Source organism: Pelobates fuscus, chromosome 12, assembly GCF_036172605.1.
Source record: "Pelobates fuscus isolate aPelFus1 chromosome 12, aPelFus1.pri, whole genome shotgun sequence".
Lineage (NCBI taxonomy): Eukaryota > Metazoa > Chordata > Amphibia > Anura > Pelobatidae > Pelobates > Pelobates fuscus.
This window is the reverse complement of record NC_086328.1, coordinates 17005905-17024619: the sequence shown is the minus strand read 5'-3', so window position 1 is coordinate 17024619 and position 18715 is coordinate 17005905. Positions and strand designations below refer to the sequence as shown.

The window sequence follows — 18715 nt, the reverse complement described above, 5'->3', positions numbered from 1 at the left end:
TCTGATTATCATAGCCAAGGAAGCGGAGTCAGACATTGCCCCGGCCAATCAGAATCTCCTCATAGAGATGCATTGAATCAATGCATCTCTGTGAGGAAAGTTCAGGGTCTTCATGCAGAGGGTGAAGACACTGAATGTAAGTCACACTGTGCAGCACTGCCCCAGGAAGCACCTTTAGTAGCCATCTGGAGGTATCCATAGGCTGTAATGTAAACACTGTCTTTTCTTTGAAATAACAGTGTTTACTGCAATAGGCCTGCAGGGACTGACTATACTCACTAGAAGAACTACATTAAGTTATAGTTGTTCTGGTACAGTGTCCCTTTAAGTATGTTTTACAGGATTTGTGATATTTTACAGTCTCTGTATGGCAATAAATTTTAGAAATTTTTTGAATCAGGATTAGACATTGTGTGATTGTATACACTGTTCATATCTGGGTGCTCAAAAGGTAAAACCCAGCTGAAGAACTACCACTCCCATGATGCTCGAACAGCCTGAAAGTTGCCAGAGTATTATGGAAGTTGTAGTTTTGCTACAGAAAAGGTTGACGTGATAACAACTGGCCAACCAGACTTCTCAAATTTAAGAAATATAGCTGTTCTAGAGAGGAAAAAAAAAAAGAGTGTTTTTTTTTTTGTTCTAATCCACATCTGTGACCAAAACAATGAAGCACCAAAACAATGAAGCAGTTTTTGTGTATAGATCATGCCCCTGTAGTCTCGCTGCTTAATTTTCGGCCATTTAGGAGTTAAATCGATTTTGTTTCAGTTTATGCAGCGCTAGCATGATTTTTTTTTTTACTTTTTTTAAATCAGATCTTACAGCACAGTGTGTTTTCTTTAGTTCTTATTTCCTACTCTGTTAATTAAACTATATATCACACATAGGAGGCTCCTGCTGGCTCTAGCAGGCTATTAACAGAGCGAGATTCATGAGATTCCAAATAAACACACTGTGCCATGAAGGAAGATTAACACTTAGATCTTTCTTTATAGGAAGTGTGCAAGTCACGAGGGGAGGTATGCCTATGTCTGTATAAATAGGGCAATTTAACTCCAAAATGGCAGAGAATTGATATCTATACACTAGAACCACTTAAAGGGACACTATAGTCACCCAGACCACTTCAGCTCAATTAAGTTGTCTGGGGGCCAGGTCCCTCAGGTTTTAACCCTTCAGATGTAAACATAGCAGTTTCAGAGAAACTGCTATGTTTACATAGTAGGGTTAATCCAGCCTCTAGTGGCTGTCTTCCTGACAGCCGCTAGAGGTGCATCTGCGATGCTGGATGCGAAATTTGCATCCAGCGTGCAGAACGTCCATAGGAAAGCATTAAGAAATGCTTTCCTATGGACTGTTTGAATGCGCGCGCGGCACTTTCCGCGCATTCTGCTCCACTCGGGATCTGACGTCGGCGGGGCAATAGAGGTCACCAGCGACGAGGGAGCCCGGCGCTGGATTAAGGTGCCAAGGGAAAAAAATCATTGTTTAGCAAATCATCCTGTAATATAAAATCATCCCCTTGTAACTCTAGTAGGGCACCACCAAAGCATGTCTATTCATCCTCTGTAACTGAATGGGTGATTAGAATATGTCCTTCCCACATGCTACTCTCTGTAATCCTGTAATCCACTATTTACCAGAGCGTCTCCTATGAGCAGCGATTTTCAAATAAGCATGAAATATAATAATAAAAGCTCTAACCAGATTGTTTTGGGCTTTTTTTTTTTTGTTTGATTTTTTTTCTCCCCTGCAATGAGCAATTTCTTATACTTGTAGCAAAATCGGATTTATGCTGGGATTACAGAAACAATGTCATACGTGAAGGGCACTCTGTTAACTTAACACAGACTCCTATGCCATCTGCTAGGGCCTCTGGTTTAACCCGCTCTGTGCCAGAACGTCTCACTTCCCATTTCTCTGAAGATTGAATTTCACCTAATGCAATGAAGAACACTTAAAGGGGCAGCATCACTTCTCTGGAATTAACACGATTGGTTAAAGCAATGGGAATCACTTATAACTCTGGGAAAATAAAACGTTAACACATGTGCACACTTTCTTTTAAATGTGTATTAAAGTTCAGTGTTGGCACAGTCAGGGCGCAAATTGCTTCAGAGAAGGGAAATCGAAACAATGTTTCTGTGTCTCTTTCTCTCGGAATGCTCTTTCTATAATGACTGACAGGTGAAAAGATCATAATTTATAGCAATGATGGCTAGCGAGTCGAGATGGCCTCGCTCCGTTCCAGGATAGAGGTGAATATAGTTCTGTGGATTTATACAGATTTTGAAAGCTTCACAAACACGTTTGTCAAATATAAGGAATAATTAAATGTAATATAGAAATCTTGGGAAATGACAATTCCCTATTTAAAAAAAATGCATTTTTTTTATCTAAAAGGACTGTGTTGGTTTGGCTGAGTATGATGAGAGTTGCAATACACATTATCCAGACTGCCAGACCGGCTGCTCACTTACCTGTAACCGTTGAGAGTGGTTGTACAGGTGCCCGCATTCAGACAGGGGTTTCGGAGCTGTGAAGAGCACGTCTGGTGAACTCTCTTAGTAGCTGGACATTTGCACCCCAAGTTGATATTTGTGAGAACAGAGACAAAGGAGACTCTGCCACTGTCCACGAGTGATGGCAATGCTCTGACTGTGCCACGGGAAGTGCAGCCACTTTTATTCTCACAGCTGGCACGAAAACAGAAATCAATCTCGACATGGGATCTATTTGATTTCAGGGCTGCTTGGACCTGTTGAAGATAACCACTCAAGCACTTTATTAGCACTTCTACATTTAGACAAACAATTCAAATAATACATGAAATGAACTGACATAGCAATCAACTAGCTTAGCTGAATCTAGGTATTGCAACAAAAACAAAGGATATGAGAACTCTACGGACAAAAGCATAGAGAAATTCAGTAGCCTGCCCTTCGGTAAATCCTTGCTCAGATCTAAAAAATACTCACTTGTGCCATTACAGAGATAACTTATTCTTTGTATTTGTTGTAATGCATTACCTTGGCTCTCCCCACGTTAAAAGGATAATCCAGACATGGACCCTGTGCTCACTGTGCCTAGAGGGGTATCAGGTACACCTTGCTGACGAGGCCCGAAGAAGGCCGAAACTGGTTGTCTGGGGTTGCTGTATCTCTCCTGCAGAGATAACTTGACAACATTTTGGTTTATGGACTGTCCTTATAGATGGGACCGGTCTGATATGCTTCCAATATGTTCTCTATGTAATGGAACAAGTGAGCAAAAACTATTTTGAGATCTGAGCGGGGATTTCCCGAAGGGCAAGCTACCGAGCTTCACTAAGCTTTGGTCCGTTCTCAGAGTTCTGATATTCTTTGTTTTTCAAGCTAGGTATTCCTTCTGCTGAGGTACTTGGCAAATCCATCAATTAAAATCACATTGTGAGGGTCACTTTGCCACTGTCTGGAGTCACATTCTGGAAGCTTTTTGAAAATGCAAACTGACAAATTATTCTTTGATGCAGATATATCTTCATTGGTAAGCAAATTACCTGTAACGGATAAGTGCAAGGTCAGCAGGAAAATTCCAATCTCTAATGATTCCGTTTCCTAGCACCGGAGAATCCTGCAGTGCCCCCACCCTCCCACCCCCCATCCCATGTTGCTGAAGGGGTTAAAACCCCTTCAGTGACTTACCTGAATCCAGCACCGATGTCTCTGGGTGCTGGGTCAGGCTCTGCCCACTCTCCTCCCCCGCCAGAAGTGGTCTGGGTGCCTGGAGTGTCCCTTTAACGTCTTATTTACCAGCCTTACCTAATCTACAGAATAACTCAATGTACTTAGCATACCCCAACATGGTTATTCAATAATATGTAGCTATCGCAAGTTTAAAGTGAATTTTAAAAAATTTCACATTTTAAGTCCATCATGTTTTCAGTTTATCAATTTTAGGAAAACATTTGTAATTCACTGTGAATGGCAAGCAATTCAAATTGAATTGGACTGAATCACAAACCAAATTACAGCATATAGGTGAAGACGGACCATTTGTAAAAATTCTCCAACTTGGCCATAGTCCCAACTTGCCCGTTATTGCCTAAATAATTCAATAGAATTTTCAGTTCACTTTCATTCGCTGTTTAGTGAATAGTCCTCTTAGTTAATAGCCATGGAGGGATTTATAGACTTGCAGAGATTGACAGGTCACTGGGAACACATCGGAGCAAGCACACGCAGACTGTAGCTACGGTGCACTCTCGTCCAATTTAAAGTGTACCTTTTAATTATGATTTCCAATCATTTAAAAAGTGGCTATAAAAACAAAGTAGTTCAACCTTTGCCCTACCTTATATGCAAACATCAATATGAGGTATTTAATTAATTTCATAGTTTAAGGTGGTCTGTAACCAACATTATATGTGTCATGACGAAGTGCTTATATACCCAAGCAAAACATATACAGTGAGGATTCCTGAAATTGTAGAACCTTTTGCAGAACCTCTCGGGTAGGGGGCATATTCTCGCCAGCATGGTCCAATCCAAGATTCCTTATAGCTTGGAGACCTAATGCACAATCAGACTTCCCCACAGGAAGACATTGTATGCAATGCGTGCCAATGGGCTTCCGCGTCACAAAACATTTTACTCTGTCAGTGCAGTGGGAACTCTTCCAGAGGATGTCAGGAAGACGCAAGTAGAGGTAAAATTAACCCTATCAAAACTTGCAGGGTTAAAAGGACAGGGTCTGCTCATCCAGACCACTTCATTGAGGGTACATTGTCTGTGTGACTGTAGTGTCCCTTTAAAATTTTTGATGGTGGAAGTAGATAGACATGTTAAGATTCCAGTGATGACCATACTCGTGGAACACACCTATGGTAGAAGCATGAATGGAGATTTCTTGTTTCATTGCAATCTGTTGGACATTTTAATATTGGAAGGATAAACATTGAAAATGGTTTTAATGAAACCAGCCAAGTTGGAATTAATCTGAGGTAGCTAAACCTTCGATTTATATTTCTTTCTATATGATTTAAGTGAGCTGACCACTTACTCTGCTACAGAGAATGGAGATCACATATAATGTAACCTAAGCAGTGGTTTCAGTATAATAAGTGAGTATTGCATATCAATACAATAAGTATTGTTGAACCAGTAAATTCTCTTTGGACTGTGGAACAAACTTACCTTGTATCTCTGTGTTCCAATGATGCTCTGTAAGATCTCTGGCTTGTAACAAGAAGAACCACAAACCGCAAATCTGAGGTCGGTCATTTTCCCCTCTGTGGTGGTCAAGCTGAAGATATGTATTTTGCTAGGGTGGACTGCAGTGACATCCGCCAGGATGGTTTGAAGTCGGTCAAGTTGGCTTACTCCTAATTCATCCTTATCGATCAACTCTTCTGAGGTAACATCTATAAAACAGAATTTAAGAGTTTGTCAAAAAAAAATTAAACTTCTGATAGAAATAGAGAACTATAGAGAACACAAAGTCATCTTCACGTCCCACACCACTGGAGAAGACTTTAAATGCGTATTCACTTACAACATATTTGAAGTGAAATTAAAAATAAGTTCCAAAATTTTGATAATTTTCTTGAATTTTGCAATTGTTTTAAGGAAACACCCTTTTTGGTCACAGTAACCCTTTCTATGCCTTACCCCTCCCAAAAAACAAACAAAAAGCACCTCCACTCCAGCTCAAACTCACCTCCACTCCAGCCCAATCCTTCTTGGCTGACATCATCTTCCCCTCCCCCCCCCCCACTGGTTGTGGACAGATGTCAGGGAGTTCCAGCTGAGGGGAGGACATGGGTGCCATGGATCAGGGTGGCATGCAGCCATTGACCGTCTGTTGCTAACATGCTGTTTGAGCTGGTGTTGGATCCCACATTTTCACAGAAATCACATTAGCAAGCACAGAACTCTTGTTGTCACAGCCAAAAGTGTAGGTACACCACCAGCTTCATGGAAGTGCATAAACTTCTCAATTCACACAATACAATGGACAAGGAATAACCCGTGTTTCTTGCTCAGAGTGGAGCACCGACCATAACTAAGTTTACAGGTTTATTTACTAAAGTGAATTAAAAATTAATTTCAAATTTAAGACCAAAATTGTGGAATTAAAAATTGAAAGTTTTTCTCACATTAGTGAACGCTGCAGTGCAAAAGTACCCATTATAGTGAGATCTGTGCCTATTACTTACTAGTTATCCTCAATGACACAGAGCTCTGGACAGAATCACTTTGTATCTCGTGTACGTGAATTGTTACAGTAGAGAAGACGTCCGGCCACATCCCATCAGAAACCTTAATCTTGAAGTTGTACGTTCCTTCCGCAGCTTTCTCCATCATCATTAGTGACCCGTTGTTGGGGCTCAGTCTAAATGGCCTACACATATTTTTTTTAAAAAAAAGAAGATAAATCCAAAATGCAGGTAGAATGATGCAAAGATTAACAAACAGATCTATAAAATACTGCACAGAAAAAAAGATCCATCCTAAGATTTACATCTTATTTATATATAGACAGCCCTAATTTAGCATTATCACTCAGAAGATTCCATTGTCAGACCTTTCCATTGATCAGAGCATAAAACTGCATTTTGGGGTATTAACATGATTTCTAATGGGATTCTGGTTGCAGGATTCTGAAGGAAAAAACTTTGCATTTGGTGTAAAATGGAAATCACATATTTACCAAAGGCAAATTATGGTCAAATTTGAGATTAACCCAAAGTGGGCATATACAATTGATCTCCCTAAAAATATAAACTCAGATGTTTCTCAAATCACACAAAAAAAATGCAAAATATGTCTGCACCAAAACGAAATAATTAATAAATTAGTAGGATGTAAAAGTCCAAGGGTGCATGAAGGAATCAATGTCCTTTAACGACCAAAGAGCAACAAACAACTCATCCTGGTGGGAACATTCCACTTTTGGACTACAATCCCACCTATCTCTTCTGGGGAAACAGATTTAATTCTCTAAAAAAACTGCATGTGATTAAAGGGACATTGTAAAGCAAAAACATCTTTAGCTTAATGAAGCAAAAAAGGCTCCTGCAAGGTTGGGCAAACAGAGCAGGAGAGAAGGCATTCTAAATTAAACCGACTTTTCAATAAAGGAAGTGTAAACATTAGATCTCTCTTTACAGGAAGTGCTGAGGAAAGCTGGGTCAGTCACAGTTAAGAGAGGTGTGGCTGTCTGGTGCGGTATAAACAAAGTTATTTAACTCCTAAATGGCAGAGAATTGAGCAGTGAGACTGCAGGGGCATGATCTATACACCAAAACTGCTTAATTAAGCTAAAGTTGTTTTAGTGAAAATAGTATCTCTTTAAGGGTGATTGACACTGCATAATCCATTACAGGGAAGTTTTGCTGCACATCTACAAGGTCTACAAGGGGATACATTGTTTTATACAGTGATGCACTTCCAGCTTTTGTCTTGAAAGTTCTTTTTGATCAACACTGAAATAATTGATCTTACAAAGGCATGTGTGGTACAGAGGTAAAGGTTTTCTGGTCCCCATCATCTTCATCTGGAGCAAAGACTTTTCCAACCTCCACTGGTGACCGCACAGCTGGTAACAAGAAGGGGAGGAGAGGATTAAACCTTGTAACAAAGCTGCTTCTTTATCGACCAGAATAATCGACCTGGAGATTGATTGCCACCTAGCTACTTTGACCTACATTTTACAATTTAGTTGTCAACATCCCAGAACTCAACATTCCGAGAACAAACCATTATATATGCACCGATTAACTCTCATTGGTCCACCATATAAATCAACATCAATATTTCACAGAGATCATTCTCATATGCTAAGGGACCATCAGATGGAAGTAGTTCTGTTCCCGTCCCTCTTATTTAGCTCAGTTAAGCAAGGCGTGCAGATGATGCTGACATACATTAACATTACATTAAGACTTACTATTCGCAGCTCAGTAACTGTTCCCACAGGCGATTTGAGTATATAAACGGACTCTGAAGATTTACAGTGATCTAATAAACATCAGCTCACATATTTTACATGCCATTAGCCTAGTTATTGGATATTTGCATACAAGTAGGTTCATAAAAAGCAGCTTTTTGTTTCCCTCGATTCATTCTAGTTTTATTGTAGGATGAGTCTAGAACGACCAGCATACAGCCAGGTGGCCATTTCTCCAATAATGACAGTTCCTCGTCCTTCTCTCACCCCAGTAAATGTTACTGACGTGCTTACTAAGATGAGCAGTGCGGGAGATGCAAGTATTAAACATTATTAAAGCGTTACTCCAATGACAATAACCACTTCAGTGACCTGAAGTGGTCATGGTGCCTGGAGTCGGCATATGAAGCATTACGCTATGAGACGCTGCACATACGAGACCACGTCTCAAAGGTAAGTATAGGGTTATTAGCGTTGTGTTTTTAGACAAATGTCAATCTAATTGCAGGTACCAGGGCAACCTTATAGTCAAAAAAATTTATAATAAAAATGTTTATTTAAAACTGTTATTTTCCCCCTTTAATCTCCATTGCATTTTTGGGTCCAGGGCGCCATCAGCATGATATTTGATGCTCCAGAACCTGAGATGGGGGGTGGGAGGGAGAGGGGACCTGCCAATCATGCCAATTCCACCTCAAAAACATGGCCTGCATCTGCCCCTTTCATACACAAGATGCTACTAAAGAGCTTGCTCATGATCTAGTAATCTCTCGCATGGACTATTGTAACTCTCTCCTAATTGGTCTTCCCAAAAGCCATATTGCCCCTCTACAGTCTGTAACGAATGTTGCCGCCAGCCAGATTTTCCTCTCTAGTCTGTGCTCTCACACCTCACCCCTCTGTCAGTCCTTACATTGGCTTCCTGTATCCTATAGGAGTCATTTCAAAGTACTAACCCATACCTATAAAGCACTGAATAATCTTAGCCCCTCTTATCTCCTCACAGATCCATAGGTATGTCCCTTCTTGGTCTCTCCACTGTGCCCGTGACCTTCTCCTGTCCGCTGCTCACACCCGTACGGCCAACTCACACTTGCAGGACTTTTCGCAGGCGGCTCCCGTCCTATGGAATAGCCTGCCTACCGCCATCAGACTCTCCCCTAGTCTTCAATCATTTAAGAAGTGCCTTAAAACTCATCTCTTTAGGAAAGCTTATGGCCTCCCAGGGCATCACAAAATATTTTGCCCCCAAATCACACAGGATAGATCTAACCAATCGATTCACTCCACTATTGGATCAAGACACCCCAGGAAAGAGAAGACGAATAAGCCTGGAGAGGGAAACGTAGTCATCAAACAATGTGATAAAGAGGAATCAATGGGGATATTTAATATCTCCAAGATACAGTTGACTGATGAGGAATGCCTGATTTTAAAAAAGGGCTTAAATACACACCCAGTATCCCTCCAGATCCATTTCAGGTTTACATAGACCTCCAGAAATTTGTCAGAAAACTTAGCATAAAGAGATTTTTTATCAAAAAGGAATTAGAAGACCCATTAGGACAAAAAATGGAACTTGAGTATAAAACAGATCCCCTAAAGAAATTCAGACCTCGATCTACCTTCTGCCCGTATGATAAAGGCAGCCAAATAGAAGTCTTTGGCAAAATGGTAGCGAAGGACTTTGCGAAATTGACAAACAAAAAGGAGTTTTGTAATAATATGACTAAAAAAGAGATACAAACTCTGAATAATTTGAAAAAAAGAGATGACATAATAATTAAGAATTCAGACAAAGGGTTTTTTGCCCGTTGCCGGATGACGTAGGCGCGTGGGTGCGTGTGTGCGCGTCAACGGAGGAGGAGGGGCGATGTGTTGTGGGTGACCGGCGGGAGCTTTCTTGGCGGCTGGTGGGAACGCTCGAGAGGACGAGAGGACGATATCTGCAGCAACCGCAATATCGCAACGACCGGGGTCTCTGTTTAGTGCTCGACACATGCGCGACAGCGTTCAACATTTTTTTTTTTTCTCCTGGAAGACGGAATGCTGCTGCCTGAGCTGGTGTCTGGGAGCCCCTGGTTTGGAGATGTACTCAGGTCTTGAGGAGGAGTAGGGAGCCGCAAAACTGCAGCAACAAGATAAGTGACTGTGTTTTTCTTTACGCTTGCAAAATTTGAAGTGAGAGGGCAGAAGAGTGGTGGGTCGTGAGGAGGGCAGATAGTACAACACGGAGAACTATTACAACTATTACAAAGAAGAAAGGAGATACGGGAGGAGAGTAAAAAAAAAAAAACGGAAGCTTTAAGATCATATAGAGATCATAAAAAGACTAAATAAAGCTGATATACAAAAAAAAGAATACACATTTTTTTTTTTCCCGAGAACAAGAAACAAAGTTTTGCTCCCTGACAGTTAAAGAGACAAATTAAACTAAAAAAAAAAAAGCGCAGAGAAAGCAGATGGAAAAAGAGAATAAATAATAAGGAAGAAGGGGGAAAAAAAAAAAAAGAAAAATAAGGAGGAGGGAATAAAGCCAGAAAAAAAAAAAATACTAAAGAGTGAAGAAGATGTTAAGAGCAAATATCCTTCCAATCTTAAAAGAAAATAAGGATCCCTTAAAGGTGGAAAATTACAGACCTATTTCTTTAATCAACACGGACGTTAAGATTTTTTCATCAGTTTTGGCCAATAGACTAAAGGGACTCATGGATAAGATTATAAAAAATGATCAAATTGGCTTTATACAGGGGAGAGATCCAGTTGACAATTCTAGAAGATTACTCGATTTGATAGATGCAGCTCAAAGGAATAAAACTTCTCTGTTTATTTTGGCTGTAGATGCGGAGAAAGCTTTCGACAGGGTCGGTTGGGTCTTCTTAAGGAAAACTATGGAAAAGTTTGGCATACAGGGGTGGATGCTTAAAGCAATTCTGGCACTATATGAAGGTCCAGAAGCAAGAACAGTGGCTCCAAATATATGCGCTGACTGGTTCACACTAAAAAATGGAACGAGACAGGGTTGCCCCCTATCGCCCATTTTATATATTATGACAATGGAGATACTAGCTATTAATATAAGAAATAATCTTCAAATAAAAGGCTTTAGCTATAGAGAGAAATAATTCAAATTAAATCTATATGCAGATGATCTGATTTTGACATTAACCGACCCTGTCGAATCGCTTGGTGCCTTGATGGAAGAGGTAGATAAATATGGTTTGATTTCAAATTATAAAATAAATGTAAATAAATCCACTTATATAGCTATAAATATCTCTAGAGAATGTTGCCAATATATAAGAGACAAATATAAATTTAACTGTAACAAAAACATAATATCTTATCTGGGAATAATGATTACTGATGACTTAAAAGATACAATGCAAATACATTTTTTAAAAACATATAGATCAACCCACGAGTCATTAAAAATATGGAGACAAACTGAACTGTCCTGGTGGGGTAGAATTAATTTAGTCAATTCATATTTACTTCCCAAATGGTCCTACTTATTCTGCATGATCCCTTGAGAATGCCACAACCATGGCTATATATGATACAACGAGATATAAATAATTTTATCTGGAAAGGAAAAAGGCCGAGGATGAATAAACAACTTTTGATGCAGAAAATTAGGAAAGGAGGGATACATTTTCCGAATATTAATACAATCTATGTAGCTAATATGATGTTTCATATTTATAAAACGCAACTCTTAAGTTCTGAGGAACTGGGTTGGTACCAATTAGAAAAGGAGATGACAGAAACAGATAATTTGTACCAATTAATCTGGTTAACCAAACAAGATGAAAGAATTAAGAAGGTGTGTTCCTCAAATAGTTGTTTGCAATCAATTCTGATGGAATGGGAAAAGTTGAGGACGAAATGCGGAATAAGTAATAAAATATTGGGAAATTTTAACTTCAATATTATTCATCTAAGGATGAAGGATATAAATATAAGTGCATGGACAACGAAGGGTATTAACTTTATAAATCAAATAATATTGGGAGATAAAATCAAACCATTCGAAACCCTGGTACATGAATATTCGCTACCCAGGCAGGAGTGGTATAACTACCTAAGAATCAGAGGTTTTATCCAACAATTTTTGTTATATCGACCCATAGAGGGAATAGAAAATTTGACAGCTCTATTAAAAAATGATAATGTACCGCAAATAGTGTCGAAGGCAAGAAACGCTCTCCTACAAATTGAGGCACCTAGTAGGAATGTTAATATGCAGAAATGGAGTAGCGAAATGAATGTACAGATTTTCAAGGTTGAATGGGATCAAGTAATATTTCAAACAGGCAAAATAATCCACTGTCTGAATCTTCTTGAGGTATTATTTAAATTAATGAATCGATGGTATTTAGTTCCCACCAGAATGTCCAAAATGAATACCTCTAACTCTTCATTGTGTTGGAGATGTAACGAAAAAGAGGGGTCTTTTGGTCATATATGGTGGGAATGTAGTAAAGTTAAAAATTTGTGGTACATGACCTTTGAATCTTTGGAGTATATTACAGAGACAAATATTCCTAGAGGTCAGCATAACGGCCTATTCCATTTAAACCTACAATTACTCCACTTTAAAGAAAGATTTATATATGTCCACTTTGTTGCTGCAACAAAAATAATAATCGCAAGAAATTGGAAGAGTAGTGCGATTTTTACACAGGACCAATTATATTCACAAGTCCAATACCAATTAACTATGGATGCCTTGGGCTACCAGTCTACAAAAATCAGAGAAGTCAGTAAATTCTGGAAGGAAAAAATAGAGAGATTGATTAGACAAATTCCTGGACAAAACAATTAGGATAACATCATTTTTCTTTTGCTTTTTTGAACATAGACTAAGATACAGCGGCCCACGTATGTTCCCCAAGAAGAGTTTTGCAATGCATATTAGTGTTATGTGTATGTTAAGTCCATCACAGTAATGAAGGCACATGAAATAAGATAGTTAAGAAGTGCCTCCACTGGGAGAGAGAGGAATAAAGAGTGAAGTAAAGAGGGAGGAGAAGAGAGCATTGAAAGTGAGAGAAAGGAAAGAGAGACGAAAAAAAGAATACGAGAAATTCACATATATAGAAATAACTCCACTTTAACTCTAAGAATCGATTCACGATGTAATGACACTTCTGAGTACAAGATAGGCGGATTAATTTTGAATTAGGGATAAGGCAGTAATATCCTCTCAAAGGAGAGAGAAATTGTTAATTATGCACTTTATATATATATATTCCTGTTGATGGTAATGCACTGTGTAGTGTGTACTGTCTTTTTGTATGTTTTTGTATGTCTGACAACTAAAATCAAATAAATTATATATAAGAATTCAGACAAAGGGGGTGGCATAGTGGTGATGTCCACAGAATTCTACCTGGGAGAGGCCTATAGATTGCTAGGAGATAGAACAACGTATATCAAGCTTTCTAGCAACCCAAATATACCCTTCAAGGATGAATTGAAAGTTTTATTAGATAAGGCTCTGACTAAAGATATAATTAATACCAACATACATAAGTTCCTTTTTCAAGAACATCCAAGGATCCCCACATTTTACTTTCTTCCGAAAGTACACAAGTCAAAAACGAATCCACCAGGAAGACCCGTAATCAGTGGAATCGACTCTCTTACATCTGAGTTATCCCAATTTATCGATCACTCGTTACAAAAATATGCCCAAGCTGCCAAATCTTACTTAAAAGACACTAAACATCTTTTACAAGAACTAGAATCAATTGAATGGCAGAAAGATTACATCTGGATTACTCTAGATGTGAGCTCTCTGTATTCAGTGATAGACCACAATCAAGGACTAGAAGCAGTAAAAAAGAATCTAGAGGGAGATGATACTGTGGATTCTGACTTTAGGTCGTTTTTACTTGAGGCTATTGGGTTTTTTCTGACACATAATTTCTTTATGTTCAATGACGAATTTTTTCTACAGATCAAGGGTACGGCTATGGGCACCAGGTTTGCCCCTAGTTATGCCAACATATTTATGGACTATTGGGAGAGGGCCTTCATTTGGGCCGATAGTCCGTTTGGGGCAAACCTGGTGCTCTGGCGTCGGTACATCGATGACATCCTTGTAATCTGGAAAGGATCTGATGAACAATTGGAAAAATGTTTCTCATATTTAAATAATAACACACTCTCATTGGTGTTCACACCCATTTTCAACCACACAACTATAGATTTTCTGGATTTGACGATCTTTATTGAAGATCTAAAGATTAGAACTAAAACATACTTCAAGCCCACAGATATGAACAGTTTCATCCAATCGGATAGCGGACACCATCCCAAGTGGCTCGCAGGAGTTCCGAAGAGCCAGTACACCAGATTGAGACAAAACTGTTCAGATGAGAATCTATATATAGAACAGGTAGATTTCCTGACTAGAAAATTTGTAGAAAAGGGTTACAAGAAGGACCAACTACAAACTGAGGTACAAAAGATTAGAAACATCCACAGGGGAGATCTCCTGGTGGATAAACACAAAAAATTACCTAATAAAAAGAATCCCTTTGAATTTTCATTTAATACGCAGTATAACTCGAAAGCTTTTCACATCAATAAAATAATTAAAAAACATTGGTCCATTTTACAACAGGACGAATTTTTGAGATGTCAATTACCAGACATCCCGAAAGTTATCTATAGAAAAGGGAGAAACTTTTCAACTCATTTAACACCTAGTTTATTTAAACCGCTTAACAAAACTAAGGAGGAAAAGAATAGTAGAAAAGGTTTTTTCACATGTGGAAAATGTAAAGCTTGTAGATCCATGCCATTTCATGTCTCAGGCTTTAAAAGTACAACAACGGGAGAGGAATTCAAAATCAAGGGACATGTTACCTGTATATCCACTAACGTAGTGTACCTCCTCAGCTGCGGCTGCGGGGCACAATACGTGGGGAGAACAGGACGAAAAGCAAAAATAAGCTTTTTGGAACACCTAAACAATATAAAGAAGGGGGTCAGGAACCACTCAGTCCCCACACATTGTAATATATGCCCAGCGTTTAAAACCCACAATTTATCTTGGGTTGTTATTGAACGGGTGAATCTGGATGTAAGAGGAGGGGATATTACGAACAAACTCAGACAGAGGGAGGGATTCTGGATTCATAAGCTAAAAACACTTCAGCCCTTAGGACTGAATGTAGATTTTGATTTAGTTTGCTTTTTATAAATCAATTAACTTTTATTCTTATTCTTATTTTATTTTATTTTATTTTATTTTATTCTTATTCTTATTCTTATTCTTATTCTTATTTTATTTTATCCTGTATTCCAGAATCCCTCTCTCTCTGTTTCTCTCCACTATGCACCTACTCCAGATGTTGTATTCTCCTATGTTTATGTTTATGCTTATTTCTACTTCTGTACTTCATTTGAATCTTGCTGCTATGCTATGATGTTCTATCTTCTAATTACATATAGATGATGTCTCTCACAAATAGACTGTGAGTAATGGATGTGACCAACTAATATTGAACCATCATATGTGATAGGTATTTATGTTGATATCACTTTAAGATCATAAAAAGCCATGAGTGTCTTATTTCTCTGGAACATACTTCAGAGTGTGATCTTAGTTTTAATATATACCCTTTGATTGGTTAATAATGATAATGCTCCGAATGAATTACTAATACTATGTATTTTCGTTTATTTTTATTTTTATCTTATGATGATTGCTCAATCTTCGTGGGGGCGAAATGGAACGCACGTGCGTTCCAGCGGGATGCATTGCGTCCGCACAGCCGACTACTTCCGCACAGCTGACATGAACGTGGATGCTTCCGGGTTGGTGGAACGCACGTGCGTTCCACGGAGACGCTCCGGAACTCCATATATGGAAAACCATCACGGACTGCAATAAAGTAGATCAGAGACAGCTGATGGGGGGAAAATTGATCGAAAAAAACGGCGGGAGGACCTATAAATGGAGGATAAAGCACCCAGAAGGCTTGAAGCATTTCATCACTCCTGAGGAAGTCTGTTAATACAGACGAAACGCGTAGAGTTATTTGCTGGAACTTTTTATCTGATTTTATTTTATTTGATTTTATATATTTTTTGTTTGCTTGCCTGAGATCTCTACAAGGATTTCGTTCTTTACATTGTCTGGACGACAGATTTGTATTTGATGGGCCTTTTTACATCTTTTATGCTGTAAGTGCAACCATTAAAGCCAATTTATACTTTTTCAAACAGTGCTATACTATGCTAGCTTTCATTTCTTGCATGTAATGTCCATTACTCCAACAACGAGGGATCCATGAGAATCTACATATTTTGATGGACTTGAAAACAACCTTAATCTTGTGAGTGTGACACATAAATAAGGGGCATTTCATTATATTAACGTTAATCCCCTATGAGCGTACTTTCTTTTGTATTTTCTAGGTATAGGTATATCTTGCTTTGTTTCTGTGTATATTGAGGATTAAGAGGAATCCTTTTGTTATACCTGACCAACTAAGGGAATTAATTATCCTTTTTATCTTTCACATACTGCACTTGGGTGGTCTAAATTTGTATTTTCTAGATTTTCCTCTCTAGTCTGTGCTCTCACACCTCACCCCTCTGTCAGTCCTTACATTGGCTTCCTGTATCCTATAGGAGTCATTTCAAAGTACTAACCCAAACCTATAAAGCACTGAATAATCTTAGCCCCTCTTATCTCCTCACAGATCCATAGGTATGTCCCTTCTTGGTCTCTCCACTGTGCCCGTGACCTTCTCCTGTCCGCTGCTCACACCCGTACGGCCAACTCACGCTTGCAGGACTTTTCGCAGGCGGCTCCCGTCCTATGGAATAGCCTGCCTACCGCCATCAGACTCTCCCCTAGTCTTCAATCATTTAAGAAGCGCCTTAAAACTCATCTCTTTAGGAAAGCTTATGGCCTCCCAGACTAACCTCTACCTCACATACCTGTCTCTTGCTCTCTCCTAAAGGGCAGCACTCTACTCTCTCCTCCAGCTCTGCTTCACTCCCACCTTATTTGACTTCTATTCCCTGTGTTTTATACCCCACCTCCTATAGACTGTAAGCTCGTTTGAGCAGGGCCCTCTTCAACCCTTCGTTTCTGTATGTTTTCTTGTAATTGTCCTATTTATAGTCAAATCCCCCCTCTAATAATATTGTAAAGCGCTACGGAATCTGTTGGCGCTATATAAATGGCAATAATAATAATAATAATAATAATAATAATAATTTGTAAGTGCTGCAAACACACATGCACTTGCAGACACAGAACCGTAAATTAATATGCATGTTACGCTCTAAATGTGCCGGGCATAAGGCAAATTCAAAATTAGAAAGGGTTAAGATTATTATTTTAATTCTTTTAAGGAACATGCATTGCTTAACAATTATTTTTTGCTAAATCCACGTTTAAAAATTATGTAATAAACATCTATAAATGTACTATAAATTTTATCAGATTGCTGTCACTAATGACATTAACAGTGCAGCATCAGTAGAGAGATGCCAGTGCCCGCTCTGCAAGATCACGCTGGTCAGACTCCCTCTCTTCTCCCCATGTCAGTATGTTGCAATGTGAAGAGATTTTCCAATTGCATATTTGAAAATCTTCAGGCATGCCCAATGCAATTTTCCAGCATTCCTAGGGATAGGACACCAATTGGTTAGGTCGGTGTCCCATCTGGAGTGGGTGTGGAAAGCATAAGAACGAAGAAGCAGGTGAATATGAAAATAATCGTATTTACCTGCTTTTTTCAGCCTGCAAAGCTTGGGATTGATACAGTGGTCTCAAAGTGATGCATGCCTTTAACCCCTTAAGGACACATGACATGTCTGACATGTCATGATTCCCTTTTATTCCAGAAGTTTGGTCCTTAAGGGGTTAAAGGGACACTGCAGGCACCCAGACCACTTCTGCCCATTGGAGTGGTCTGGGTACCAACTCCCACTAGCCTTAACCCTGCAACTGTAAATATTGCAGTTTTTTAATAAACTGCAATATTTACATTGCAGGGTTAACTCCTTCTCTAATGGCTGTTTACTAGACAGCCACTAGAGGGCACTTCCTGGTTCATAGCACAGATTTTCTGTGCTATAGCGTCGCTGGACGTCCTCACGCTATGTGAGGACCTCCAGCGTTGCTAAAATCCCCATATGGAAGCATTGAAAGCATTTTTCAATGCTTTCCTATGGGGAGGTCTAATGCGCATGCGCGGCATTGCCATGCATGCGCATTAGGTCTAACCCCGCCGCGCATGCGCATTCGCTCTCCCCCGCTGGATGACGTGGGCAGGGGAGGAGCGTGGGCGGACCCTGGACCAGCGCCGAGGGACATCGGCGCTGGACTCCGGTAAGTCACTGAAGTGGTTTAAACCCCTTCAGTAACCTGGGATGGGGGGTGGGAGGGAGAGGGGACCTGCAGTGCCAGAAAAACGGTTTGTTTTCCTGGCACTGGAGTGTCCCTTTAAGTAGAAAAACCCATAGATGTAAAAAATACACATGAATGTAAAAAGTACACATATATGTGTACATGTAAAATAATGAAAACAGTATCTACCTGCCTTGTGCTGACAGCAACAAAAGAGGACAGTAAACAAATAAATCTAAAAAAGTTATTCATGGGCAGAATATAGTTCTAATGTGTTGGAAAGACTGCTGGATTCTGTCAAAGTCTGTTATTCATAAAACTGGCAATTCTCAGGAACCGAGACGGGAATTGCAAAGTTTAGCCTGACAATGCAGAACTGCAAATAAATACAAAAAAAAT

The 18715-nt window shown here is 39.3% G+C and overlaps 1 protein-coding gene across 1 annotated transcript in view; it reads right to left on the bottom strand.

Annotated features, from left to right (window-relative positions):
- The window catches only part of LOC134579250 (neural-cadherin-like), a 94780-nt gene that overhangs the window by 12449 nt on the left and 63616 nt on the right, over positions 1-18715 (bottom strand). Inside the window, exons 19-22 of the mRNA XM_063438468.1 lie at positions 7488-7581; positions 6200-6384; positions 5178-5404; positions 2484-2761 (exon numbers count right to left, since the gene is read on the bottom strand). Coding sequence (XP_063294538.1) covers positions 2484-2761; positions 5178-5404; positions 6200-6384; positions 7488-7581 — 784 coding nt within the window. The remainder of the gene's footprint in view (positions 1-2483; positions 2762-5177; positions 5405-6199; positions 6385-7487; positions 7582-18715) is intronic.